This window comes from Alosa sapidissima, chromosome 2 (assembly GCF_018492685.1).
Source record: "Alosa sapidissima isolate fAloSap1 chromosome 2, fAloSap1.pri, whole genome shotgun sequence".
Classification (NCBI taxonomy): domain Eukaryota; kingdom Metazoa; phylum Chordata; class Actinopteri; order Clupeiformes; family Clupeidae; genus Alosa; species Alosa sapidissima.
In genome coordinates, this window is record NC_055958.1 from 16,649,415 (window position 1) to 16,662,851 (window position 13,437).

Genomic DNA, 13,437 nt, shown 5'->3' on the forward strand with positions numbered 1-13,437 from the left:
CAAAATGGCAACATTAAAATATTATTTTTGCATTTTAGTTCCATGCTACATTTCCCGTCTAGGTCTGCTGGATCTGATGTTTTAATTCAAAGGTCTGTTTATGACCCCTATGTTTGTGTGTGTCTATTTTGTTTTGAATATATGATATTCCTTATCAAAAAAAGAAAAGCATTATTAAAGTTAGGCACAAAAAAAACAAATTTTCTCCTGTTCATCACACTTCACCTGTCATGTTTTTATTCCCCACTAGTGGGGCCTGCCCCACACTTTGAGAACCACTGCCTTAGATCAAGACCAACTAGTTGCTTATTGAGGATTAATCAAGAATAAATGACCTATTGAATATGAAATTGTTCCACAAAGACCTAATAAATATACAATGATACATAATAATACAGACCTTGTCAAGCACTGATACACATATTGTTATGTATGAATGGCTAATGTGTGTTCCCTAAAACAAAGTGTTACCAATTTCTTTCATTTTCTCAAATTCTCTATTTGCTTGTATATTTTCAGAAAGCACCACAGTAGTATTTACTGAATGACATGGCAATACATTCATGTGCCTCTCACTCTTGTTGTGGGCTTAAATTGAAATTTTGCTTTTGCTGTGATTTTGCTTGTTCATCAGGTTTCAGGACATTTGCATGACAAAACCTGCTGGGAACCGTATGAGGTATAAAAGCCTCCTGTAAACCTGGACAGGCAAGTTGGATGGATACACAGGTCGACAGCCCTTCAAACATGGGAAAGGTACAGTATGTTCCATACAAGATCCATTTGGATAAACTAGAAACATTTTATTTTGGCTTTTAACTATATTACAACTGATAATTTCCATAATTTTGTATTTTGTTCCATAGATCATCTTTTACGAGGACAGGAACTTCCAGGGGCGCTCCTATGAGTGCATGAATGACTGCCCTGACATGTCTTCCTACCTCAGCCGCTGCCATTCCTGCAGGGTGGAGAGCGGCTGCTTCATGGTCTACGACCGTCCCAACTTCATGGGTAACCAGTTCTACATGAGGAGGGGCGAGTACTCTGACTACACACGCATGGGCATGAGTGATTCCATCCGCTCCTGCAGAATGATCCCCATGGTAATTCATGTTTGATATAAATGTTTGTTATAGCTTATTTCACCATATTTATCACTTTCAACGCCTAGATATACTCAGGTATTTTTTTAGGGTATTCTAAGTAAAACGGGTAATTCTTTTAATTACAGCACAGAGGACAGTTCAGAATGAGGATCTACGAGAGGGAGAACTTCGGTGGTCAGATGATGGAGCTGATGGACGACTGTGATTCCATCATGGACCGTTACCGTATGTCTGACTGCCAGTCCTGCAATGTTATGGATGGCCACTGGCTCATGTATGAGCAGCCCCACTTCAGAGGCAGAATGATGTACATGAGGCCTGGCGAGTACAGAAGCTTCAGGGAGATGGGAATGAGCAACATGAGGTTCATGAGCATGAGGCGCATCACTGACATGTGTCAGTGACATGTAAATTGTCATTCTGTAAGACAAACTCACCTCTTGATTCACTGACAAATCATTTAACTGTGTTATAAATGATTGTCTTTGGATTTGTCATAAAACATTCAAGTAAAATTCTCAAATAAAGAATTTATTCATTTATAATAACAAAATGTCTGGTTAAATGGGTACAAATGCATAGTTTCGGGTATTGTTCTACATTCAACACAGCAAATCACTGTCAAAACATTTCACACTCATCTCATAATTATTTTTGTCACACTTTGCTTTCCTCTACCTCATTATCTCTAGAGTACATTCTGGTCCCTGCAGCAAGAGAGTAGAGTATAGCAACACAATAACACCACAACCAAAGTGAAACTGCTGTCAGTTTCAGTGCTGTCAGCATTATTAAAGTCAGTCATTACAATTTCTCCCCAATGCACAAAGAAGAGATTTGCACCCAGCACACGTGGATCACCACACACATCAAAAAAGAATGTGTCTAATGTTATATAATGTACTTTAATATAAACTAGTGTAATGCCAGTGCCATTAATTGCAGTTCCAAGTTCAATGTCCATGTCCTATCAATGTAAAATTCCATCACTATTCTAGTACTTTACTGGTAATTCTAGTACATCATTGGTAATTCTAGTACCTAACTGTTAATAGGCCACATCTCAGAGACAGGAGAAATACAGAATTAATAACAAAAATCATGAGCTTTTAACAATTACTTAAAATGTGTTAAAATTATTAGATTATTCAAATATTTTTTTTTTGTAATATCTGGGACAAACTATCAGTAAAACTACAGGTTTCTACACATTTTTAAAAATTCCATACTTTTTCCCTACTCAATTTTTGAGACTGTGTGGTAGATTTTACTGACTTTTTTTTGGCAATTTTTTGGCAAATTGCTAAATTTTTTGAGGCAAAATCTATTTGCTAACTTACAGTAATACTACGAAGAAGATCCTGAGAACAAACATTAGTAGGTCAGCTCAGTGCTGTACACACCACACAATAGCTTCAGTCCTTGCATGAGCTTTGCTCCTTGACTGATGGAACGAATTTGCCCGTCATTCAAATTAGGGATCTAAATGTTTCTTATTTAAATAAATCATTTTAAAATTGTGTTATACATGCTACGTTGCACACATTTTGCCATTTGGGATCAGTACCCAACCTGGCTTTGCATTGAGTATTAACTTACAGCCCTCAGAAAACTTGCAATTGAGTAGTACTGTCACGGCCACACCAGGCTCTCCACCGACCTCGTCATTGGCATCTTCATTCCTACTCTGCGCTATTCTCCCCTGAGCCTCTACAGCCTTCTTCTGAACGCTCTTCTTGGAAGTTAAGTTTGACCTTTATTCCCGTATTCCTTTTTGTGTTCCCTGCTGGCAGTGCCTGATCCTTTGTGTGTTTTTTTTGGACTCTCGCTATTTTGCCCCCTTCTGTGCTTTGGACCTCCTGTGCCTCAGTTAGTATTTTATCCTTGAGTTTTCTCTTGCCTGCCTGCCCTTGGAAAATCTTTGTTTTTGAGTGAATAAAACTTGTTCCTTCGTGCTAACTCACTGCCATTAAAGTCAATGACATCAAGCTTGCTCTGGTCTCATACATGAGTGAACATTTTATCAATTTTATGTGTTAGAAAACAAAGTACTGTAGGTGCAGTGGTCTGAAAACCCAAATATTTTTTTATATAACTCTTTTCCTTGTTCCATACTTTCCAGACATGGAAAATACTAAAATCAAATCAATACTGCATAAGAAACCTGATTGTTACAATTTACTGACAAATGTGGACGTTCAGAAGGCTACTTCCAATCAGGGGTTACTTGCAGCATATGGAAATAAAGTCATATGTACAGTGCAACCGGAACGTTTTCAGACCCTTTCAAGTTTTCAACATTTTGTTATCATATCAAAATGGATTCCATTATTTTTTTTTTTCTCATCAATCTACACACAATTAGGGATGTAACGGTATGAAAATTTAACCTCAATGTTATATTGACCAAAATCATCATGGTTTTCGGTATTATCACAGTACACAAGCTGAAATAGTTTCAAAATAGTTTCAAAATGTGTCCCATTCACTTTTTCATGTTTAATTGGCCATGTGCTTATAGCTTAACTTACCCTACCATGACTTGGAGTTTGCTATTTCTGTTATTTGGATCCAATGAGTGAGATCAAAATAAGTGTTCAAAATAAAACTTTTGGCTACTGTGTTCTCCTGATAACGTGAGTGGAATGGATTTCATGTGGACGCGGACATAAAAAGACGCGGAGTGGCTAAATGATACAGTGCACGTTTTGCGGTGAAAATGTTCCGCCTTTTAAAATCAGGAGTAGCCTAATCTGAATCACAGTTAAAACCATCAATTAGACAACAGAATCAGTAGGGTAGCAGTTTTTTTCATTGTACCAGGCCTACTGTATAGCAGGCTCGGATGAAGCTGGGAAGGATTAAACACACGGTTTCAACACCGCGGTAATCAACCGTGATAATTATAATATTTCAAAAGAAAACGGTAATTGTTAATCGTCAAAAACGGTAATTGGTAATCGTCAACATTTTTATCGTGGTTTACCATTATACCGGTAATCGTTACATCCCTACACACAATACTCCACCAAAAAGCAGGTGTTTGGAGTATTTTGTAAATGTATAAAAAATATAAGACTGAAATATTCCATTTACATAAGTATTGAGACTCTTTGTTATGACGCTTGCAATTGAGCTCTGGTGCCTCCTACTTCTATCAATGGTCCTTGAGATGCTTCTACAACTTGGAGTCCACCTGTGCCTGAATGAATTCACTGGAATTTATTAGGAGATTTATATCTTATATATATATATAAGTGACATCAAGAGTTCCTTTGAGAGGATGAGAGAAGCGTAAAGAAGGACAAACATCAGTGCAGCTCAGTGCCTGGTTTCTTCCACACACACCGTTGGGAATTGTGGCCAAATAGTTAAGTCTCCGTTTCATCAGACCAGATGGTTTTACTTCTCATGGTCTGAGAGTTGTTCAGGTGCTTTTTTGGTAACCTCCGGCAAAAAATGGCTTCCATCTGTTCACTCTACCATAAAAGCCTGATTGGTGGAGTGCTGCACTGATGTTTGTCCTTCTTTACGCTTCTCTCATCCTCTTAAAGGAACTCTGGATTTCATTTATAGTGACCATTGGGTCCTTGGTTACCTGTCTGACCAAGGTCATCTGTCTCGGATTACTCAGTTTGGCTGAGTGGCCAGATCTAGGAAGACTGTTGGTTGTTCCAAACTTTTCTATTTGAGAATGATGGAGGCTACCGTGCTTTTGGCCACTTATAATGCTGCAGAAATGTTCTTGTATCCTTCACCAGATCTGTGTCTTTACACAACCCTGTCTCTCAGGTCTACGGACAATTCTATCAACCCTTGTGGCTTGATTTTAACTCTCACATACATCATCAACTGTGAGACCATATATAAAGGTACTCAATATATATAAAGTACTCAATCATGTTACATTTTTGTATGATTTGCAAAGAAATTTCGAAAAGATCGCAAAGATCTCGTTGATCATATCCGTAATTGTTGTAGGCCTACTGTAACGTTACATTTCATTTCATAATGGAACTGCAGCTAGCGCGGTTAGTAGAAGTTCGGGTGGGCAGATCATGCCCACCCTATACGACGTCAGAACTTACTGTAATATGCCTACTGTAGGCCTACTGTAGTACGCCTACTGTTTTAATCCGCACAAAGTTTGTGAGGTCAGACCTAGGACCTGATCAGCCCGACATTAACATCATATACCAACAAAGGACAAGAGTCAGTCATTTAATCGGACATTTTCACGTTCGTGGTAGGCCTATGTTTCTCTGCTTTTTTCACAAGATCTCCGAAAAGATTTAAAAGCTTATTCTGGAGTGTTTCGAAATAATTGATACAATCTCAGTTAGAGGAGTTTTTATTCCAGACCTGTTCTACAAGATCATGCCCCGTGTAGATGTGCTCTATGCACAGCTGCAGAAAAGAGCAATTGATGCAGTGGAGGCACACAGGGTTACAGACAAGTTTGTAGCCACTGGCCATTTGTCTGCCGCCATCCTATTTGATAGTTCAAGCTTCCTCAAAATTTCCAAATCATTACCCAAGGAGCTCGTAAAAAAACTGCCCTTTTACGTGTATGTGTCACTTAATATTAATTTCTATACAAACCACGGTGGACACGCAAGCACTTATTCCATGGTATACCCCCCCCCCCCCATACACACAACATATTTAGGCTACCTTTTTAATGAATAGCCTACTTTTAATTTACTCTTTAAAGTTGAGCTGGCTCTTAAACACAATAATTTCCTTACTTATAATTTATTTTATGAGTAGGCCTACATGACAATAAACAACTTGAACTTGACTATGAGAGCTGAGTGGTTAAGGCGGCGTGAAGCCTACGTTTGGAGCTCCAGTGGAATTTTGATTTCGCAACGAATTCTCGGTTAATTTGTTTCCCTCTTGAGTTTTTCCCCCAAAGTAGTTCTCCACTGATCTGAGCTAATAAGCTGATTACCGGTACCTACCTTGTAGCTTTTATTTGTCTCGAATCTCAAAATTTTAAACTTCACTTCGTATGTAAGGGATAATGGATGACACGGTGGTCTGTTCACAGAAGTTAATGCACGGTCGAGGTTGTAAAACGGCCTCGACGCGAAGCCGTTTAAACCTCGTAGTGCATTAATTTCTGTGAACAGACAACCGTGGCGTCCATTATTCCGCTTATTCCACTGTTGCCACTTGCGTTGTGTTCATTTCCTGTTACAATTTAAATGTTTTAATTGCTAAAACTGTCTTGTTTGTAGAACTAATTTCTTCCAACACGTGAATAACTTTGCTTAACAGAATACTCATAAGAGTGAATTTCTAATGGGTGAGTTACAGGTTTCTTTTTCTTATGGTGTAGGGATAGCATTAGGCAGCTGTTGGAATGGTCTGTGACCAGTTTGTGGGTAGGCTACATTCTGGCTTCTGTGCCATGCTGATAAATGAATATAGCTAGGCTACATATTGCGATTGTGTGCATATTGCAGTGGACTGAGGTGGTGTGACAGTGTTTCAACGTCCTAAATCCTCTAAGAGTATAATTATGAGGGGAATAGTGAAAATAAAAAACAGCTTATCCTAGTCTTACAAACAAAGGCAGATGTGAGGTATCACTTAATAAAAGCCGAATAGCATTATTGACAATCACTGCAGCTGCAAACAGTTGGTGGACTGCCATTTGCGTGACAGTGTTTCGACGTTGTAAATCCTTTTGTTATAAGAGGCAATACAAAATATCCCACATTGACCAACTATTCATTCAGACATTGCTTTAATGTTTTTTGAAACGCTGTTGCATATACCTCGGGTAAATTTGTTGACGTCTAAGTGACATGTCGGCTTTGTCACCAAACCTATAAACCAACATTCGATATATAGAATTGTTTGAGGGGCTGACGTTAGCGTGACATTTTTCACCATTGAAATTCCACCTCCCACACTGCCAACTAATACCAACGTTAGGCCAACATGTGCTTGCTATCTGGGTAGCTGCCCATTCCCCCTGACCCCCAACGGCGCCCCTGCAGCCCAGGCTCTGAAAATTGCTGATTGTACCTTTAACATGTAGTAGGTATGTCAGTGCATCTGCCCTAATTATTGGGAATAGTAGTAAATAATTTGTCTCAATTAGCCCCTTTCCACAGAGAACCGGCTCCATTCCCGTTCACAAACCACCATTTGCACTGTCCGGAACCTTTCCACCAAACAAAAAAAGGTTCAGAGCTGGAACTAAAAAATTGCTGTTTTTTTCCTGCAAACCGGAGTGGGCGAGACATTACACTATTCAGAGAGAAGCAAGCTAAAAGCGTGAGTTTTCTCTACCAATCAACCATTGCCATGAGTAAACTATTCAACTAGCATTTCACAGACATCAGCTAATACCTAAGTATTAGATGTACCTAAAGTAGATGTAGATGTACATAAGTATAAGTATATATACTCTTTTGATCCCGTGAGGGAAATTTGGTCTCTGCATTTATCCCAATCCGTGAATTAGTAAAACACACTCAGCACACAGTGAACACACAGTGAGGTGAAGCAACACACTAATGCCGGCGCAGTGAGCTCCCTGCAACAACAGTGGCGCTCGGGGAGCAGTGAGGGGTTAGGTGCCTTGCTCAAGGGCACTTCAGCCGTGCCAACTGGTCGGGGTTCGAACCGGCAACCCTCCGGTTACAAGTCCGACGCACTAACCAGTAGGCCACGGCTGCCCATTCCACCGTTATTACAGGACCACTGTTTATGCATGCAACCCCCTCTGTTGATGACACATCCTTGGTTCCGTTCAAAATTGGTGGAAATGTGGGCTGCTTCACAGATAGCGCCAAGTTTCACAAAACTCTGAGGGGAACCAGTTCAAAACTCAAGAAAGAAGTTAATTTTGTATTAGCATGCTAGTTAAACTACTTTGGCTAATCAAGCAACTACACCATAGTCAAACACTTCCTGGGTATTTTCAAAGGCCTTAAGTTTAAAATACTGCCAATTGTAGTCACAAAATGCTTTATGTGAAACTAAAAAAAAAACTTATCATGTAATGCTTTTGCCATTCTGGGATGAATCCAGCCCTGATATGTAGTGACCTCACTCTACCTGCGCTAGATTTCCTCACCAGCAAAACAGTGGCGACTGCTGGTCTTTCAAAGAGGGGAAGCTCATTTTCGGCCTACATCATAAAAATTAAAGTAAATTCTGCCCTACGTTCTTTTTCAAGAAAATGCTCTGTGACCCTGTCGTACCATTGTGTTACGGGTGTAGGACTTGAGCCGCTTACAGGGGAAGCTCCTTTCTACACCTGGAGATGTAGCTCCAATTGTTGCACTGTCCAACTCCATGTCTTTAAGGAACACCAAGTAATCACACAGCTTTCCCCCATTACCCTGCAAGTCCTGATCTAAATACAGGACTTGAAGTTCAGACCCCAGTCTCCCTGAAATCAAAGTCATGGCCATAATTTTTCATGACACTTTGGAAGGCCAATGCAACTGCAACATGCAACTTAATCTTGCACATGCACTTACATGTTCATTGCTCTTTTCATTGCCTTTTATATGCCCTGTCAAAGTTAGACAGACCTCCAAACCCCACCTTTGACCAAATAACACATCCGTGAGATGGTTTCATCAAGAAGCATGGCCAGGAGTACATTTTCTTTGTCACAGCACTTCCAGTCAGCTAGCTAACTTTGTCACACTAGAAGAGCTGAAAGAACCTGTTGCACTAAATCGATCTTAGGTGTTGATCTGCCCTGCTGTTTAATTCTAAGTTTCTCCTTGTAAGGAAGACTTTCAAATGGCTTCGCCAAAATCAGGTCGAGAATATCAGCATTGTCTGCCAACGTGTGCAGTTTGCTAGCTGGCTAGTTTACCCCTACGACACTAGCCTAGCCTACTGTATGAATGAATGAATGAATGCTCTGATGAAGACATTTTGAAGTTTTTTGGTTAGACGTACACCCTTTAATGAAGTTAAATAGACGTGAAGTATCCTCTTGATACCAAAGAGCACCTGCTTTTGAGACACACATCAGTGACAAAGCACTTCTAACCACCAATATTTTTTGGTATTTGAGGATTTATACAATCTTAGTATGTAAAAACTTCATAAAAGGGCAGCAATCAGATCCACTGTTAGACTTAGATTATAAATCTATTTGAAGCCCAAAGCCAAAACAAGGCAACGATAAGCAATGGGTATTGGCCATATTTGCAATTTCATCTAGTTTCTGTAAATTACATTAAATTTCAAATGGAAAAGTGATTTCAAACCATTTTTATATTCAGAAAGCAGTCTGTAAAAAATAGATTATAACACAATGAAAGTGGATGGCCTGTACAGTTCACAGTCTTCGAGGAAACTTCCCATTATCTTACTGTTAGTGCATTATCAGATACAAATCAATCAAAATCAATAATAATAATAATAATAATAATAATAATAATAATAATACACATCAATTGTAACTGATTGCTGTACATGCCCCATTGTCTTGAAAATACATGATGCCACTGGTGAAAATACATATCACTAGTAAATGTTAAATGGAAAAAGGTCACTCTCAGTATTACAGCTATGCATGCCTCCCCCCTGCCGATGCCACAACACTCCCCCACCCAGCCAACCCCCACTGGGACCACACAGGAAGAATCTGGCACTGCCCCAGGTGCATACAATTGTGAATAATAACCACTTACAGTGCGATTTAACAAACATTAAAGGCCACTATATAGCTTTGCTGAGTATGGAGTTTACACAATGGGTGTGTAGATCATGAAGCTATCAAGATCAGTATAAAAGACGCCGTGATAATGAGTTGATATAGTACTACCATTGCTCTTGTGGAAGGCAACCATCATCATCATGGGCAGGGTAGGTCAAAGAAAATAATTTTGACTGTTTCATTGCACTACTAATATCAATGGACTTGGTCTCTTTGCTTCACCAAAGTTATTTTTTACAATATTGACAGCATGAGTTCTGCTGTAAAGATGTTATCTTTTACATTCAGATCATCTTCTACGAGGACAAGAACTTCCAGGGTCGCTCCTATGAGACCAGCAGCGACTGTGCTGAGCTGACCTCATACCTCAGCCGCTGCAGCTCCTGCAGAGTTGAGAGTGGCTGCTTCATGGTGTATGAGCGCCCCAACTACATGGGCCACCAGATGCTGGCTAGGAGAGGAGACTATCCTGACAACCAGAGACTGATGGGCATGAGCATGAGCGACTGCATCAGATCTTGCCGCATGATCCCCATGGTACGTTGTTTGTTCCTCGTTATGTAAAACAGTCCCACCATTATGTATACAGTTCCATAAACACCGACAACCCAAGAGCCTCTTCTACCTAATCCCCACCATGAACGAGTCATTTTGCCACTAAATGATTATTTTAGTTTTGAGAAACAGTGCAATTTTACCTCCTTCTCTCATGACCTGACTTTGTTTTCCTCCTACAACAGCACAGAGGAAGCTTCCGCATGAGGATTTTCGAGAGGGAGAACTTTGGTGGACAAATGCACGAGCTGATGGATGACTGTGACTCCATCCAGGAGCGTTTCCGCATGTCTGACTGCCAGTCCTGCAATGTGATGGATGGCCACTGGCTGATGCACGAGCAGCCCAACTACAGGGGCAGGATGATGTATGTGAGGCCTGGAGAGTACAGGAGCTTCAGGGACATGGGAATGGGCCCTATGAGGATTGGGTCTATTAAACGTATCATGGAGTCCTGTTAAAGTTATTTGCCATCATGTGACACTACCTGTACCTCAACAAAGCTGAATTAAACAAACATTTTGTCAAACAACACACTTTCATTGTTTTAATTTGAAATTAAGGAGCATTATGTTATTGCTACCAAAAGGTTAAGGGAAATGGGACACATTTTACTGTATATTTTCCTGTACTATATATGAAATATTACATCAGTTCAGTCAAAGTGTACAAAATAGTGTATAACAATTGTATGATACAGTCAATGATGAGCAAAATTATTTTAAGATTAATATTATTACTGTTTTATGTTTTAAATTTATGTTTTATGTTTTTACAGTCATAAGATTGTGAAAAGATGTTCACATGTGTAACAACGTTTTGTAACTTTGTAAAATAATTTGTGCATGTGCAAAGATATTTCGCACCTGTAAAAATGTTTTGTACATGAAGCGTTTTGTACGCGTAAAAAAATGTGTACCTGTAGAAATAATTTGTGTGAGTCTCATATTCGTGTGAGTCTCCTTCTTGATGCTGCGCGGCGCTTTCCTATGCAAAATGTTATGTAACATAAAAAGTTATGTCCATAACTATGGATCTATGAGACCGACCGATGACAGTCACCATGGTCTACTTATTGAATGATGCCATCCTTCTACTTATTCTCGAGACTATTATATCAACAATGTCATGTGACTGACCTGGAGGCTGTCCTGCAGCAATATAATGCATCCAAGGACATGCCTCTTCCTCTTGCCTGGAAAGCCTCAGCTCGTTCCGAACAACAAGAGATGGTGACGGTCATCGGTTGGTCTCATAGATCCATAGTTATGGACATAACTTACGATCTATTTCAACCTCCCTCTGACCGTCACCGCGGTCTACACATTGGTGAGTAGTACCAAAACTGTTGCGAGGACAGAAGATTACCACCAGTCAGGTCGGCAACCAACATAACAGTGGAGCCGATAGTGGCGGATGTCACATTTACTCTATAAAGTCTGGCAGGGAACCATGGAGTACTCCACGATGCCGCTGCACATATGTCACCAAGAGCAACCCCTTTCAATGGTGCCCATGAGATGGCCATACTACGTGTTAAATGAGCCACCAGGCCGCAAGGGATTGGGAGACACTGCCCAGAGAAGGCCTGAAAAATTGTCTTCACCAATTGGTGGGTCAAAAAGTGTGTAGACAACAGGTGAACCAGCTTCGTGTGTGCGCTCGTCACAGCAGCCACATAAGCTCCCAATGCCCTGACTGGGCAGACAGCAATAGAGCCACTTCAGCTTGGCAAGCTGGCTCAGGACAAAATGTCTCCAGTTCAATGACATGGTTAACTGACTGACATTATTTCTCCCCTATGAAGAGTGCACATAGCTCCCTCGCCATCTTGGTAGAGCATGTGGCCAAAGATATGCAGTTTTATGCATCACAGAGTTGGTCTACACATGGGGCTGCGGTCAAAGACCTCACTACCAATACAAGGGGACGTTGCAGGATGGAGCTCTTAAACATCTGCCTAGATGCAGGTATACTCTGCTGAAGCAAATGGCATGTAGGACTGCCAGAACTCCTGCAACCCTTTAAGGGGCAAGAGTGGCCCTCATTGTGAGGGGGTTCAGGTGGGGCCCTAAAAGACTGCCTCCTGAGTTCAGTTTTAGCTGAGGGACTGAACATGGAACAGCACAGTGTCTGTGTACTACATGACCTGTACCCAAAAAGTGTATTTCAAGTTGGTAGTGGTGAACCACTTCCTTAGCATCTTGACGGGTAAGAACGGGTAACAAAATTTCGGTGTCCACCACTCTAGTTCATCCAAAACAAACAAGAAAAGGGCCTTAAAGTCCTAAAAACCGGAATTTTCCTTTAAGGGAGATAGTAATTTAACAGAAACAAAAGGGCTCTGCACCTCCAGTGCATGGGTCTTAACGCTGAAAAACGAACTAACGTGAATCCACTTGAGGAACACGTTATCTTTTTTGTTTTGTTTTACACCAGGAACGCTTATTGCCGCTATGCGAACATACGCCCTAGGGGAGTGAGCAGATATTTCATCCACTGCACACCCACACCCAGCTTGGGTAGGTAAACAAAAAGACTTGCTGTGTGCGAACACACTGCTAAGACAAAAAAAATGTTATGCCCTAGAACGCGAATGCGCTATTTAGGCTAGTAGGCAGAGATACTGTACGCGAAAACACTTTTCCTTTACAGTCTATGGTTATTTCAGGCAAATGTTTTGGATATCATACAAATGATGATCATGTGAAGGACAGACATATACAAGAGGTTTTAAACAACGATGTACCAGCTTGGCTTTTTGTGTAAGGTTGCCTTTAAAGGAGAATTCCGGTTGACTTAAGCCTTGCCTTTAAAGGAGAATTATTGACCTAAAGTGTGTTGAAACATGATATAGAGTGTGAATAATTCCGTGGAAATGCATGGATTCCAGTTGCTGCTACTGGAAGCAACTGGAATCCATGCATTTTCACGGAATTATTTTTGCAATCTGATCCCTTATCATACCTGTTAATTCGTACTCGTGGCTCGACTTATCGTGACTAAATTCAAGATGGTAATTCAAGAACGGTAAACTTTGTGAAGGTACTGTCTGTATAAATCATCTTG

The 13,437-nt window shown here is 40.4% G+C and overlaps 3 protein-coding genes across 4 annotated transcripts in view; 2 read left to right on the forward strand and 1 right to left on the reverse strand.

Moving 5' to 3' along the window:
• LOC121700683 (gamma-crystallin M2-like) overlaps nt 1-13,437 on the reverse strand; it is a 222,207-nt gene that overhangs the window by 20,972 nt on the left and 187,798 nt on the right. The gene's annotated exons all lie outside the window — the stretch shown is intronic.
• On the forward strand, nt 562-1,613 carry LOC121700609 (gamma-crystallin M3-like). The gene is made up of 3 exons (XM_042083693.1): nt 562-756; nt 867-1,106; nt 1,235-1,613. The coding sequence occupies exons 1-3, from the start codon at nt 718-720 to the stop codon at nt 1,511-1,513; spliced, it is 558 nt and encodes a 185-aa protein (XP_041939627.1). The 5' UTR covers nt 562-717; the 3' UTR covers nt 1,514-1,613.
• Nucleotides 9,954-10,829, forward strand: LOC121700700 (gamma-crystallin M3-like). Its single transcript, XM_042083881.1, has 3 exons — nt 9,954-9,962; nt 10,102-10,350; nt 10,554-10,829. The coding sequence occupies exons 1-3, from the start codon at nt 9,954-9,956 to the stop codon at nt 10,827-10,829; spliced, it is 534 nt and encodes a 177-aa protein (XP_041939815.1).

Bases quoted from the DNA above. Each gene is read 5' to 3' on its own strand.
- LOC121700700 (XM_042083881.1), top strand. The intron at 10,351-10,553 runs GTACGTTGTTTG...CTCCTACAACAG, and splicing joins CTTGCCGCATGATCCCCATG to CACAGAGGAAGCTTCCGCAT.
- LOC121700609 (XM_042083693.1), top strand. From the start codon at position 718: ATGGATACACAGGTCGACAGCCCTTCAAACATGGGAAAG. The intron at 757-866 runs GTACAGTATGTT...TTTGTTCCATAG, and splicing joins GCCCTTCAAACATGGGAAAG to ATCATCTTTTACGAGGACAG. The intron at 1,107-1,234 runs GTAATTCATGTT...TTTTAATTACAG, and splicing joins CCTGCAGAATGATCCCCATG to CACAGAGGACAGTTCAGAAT.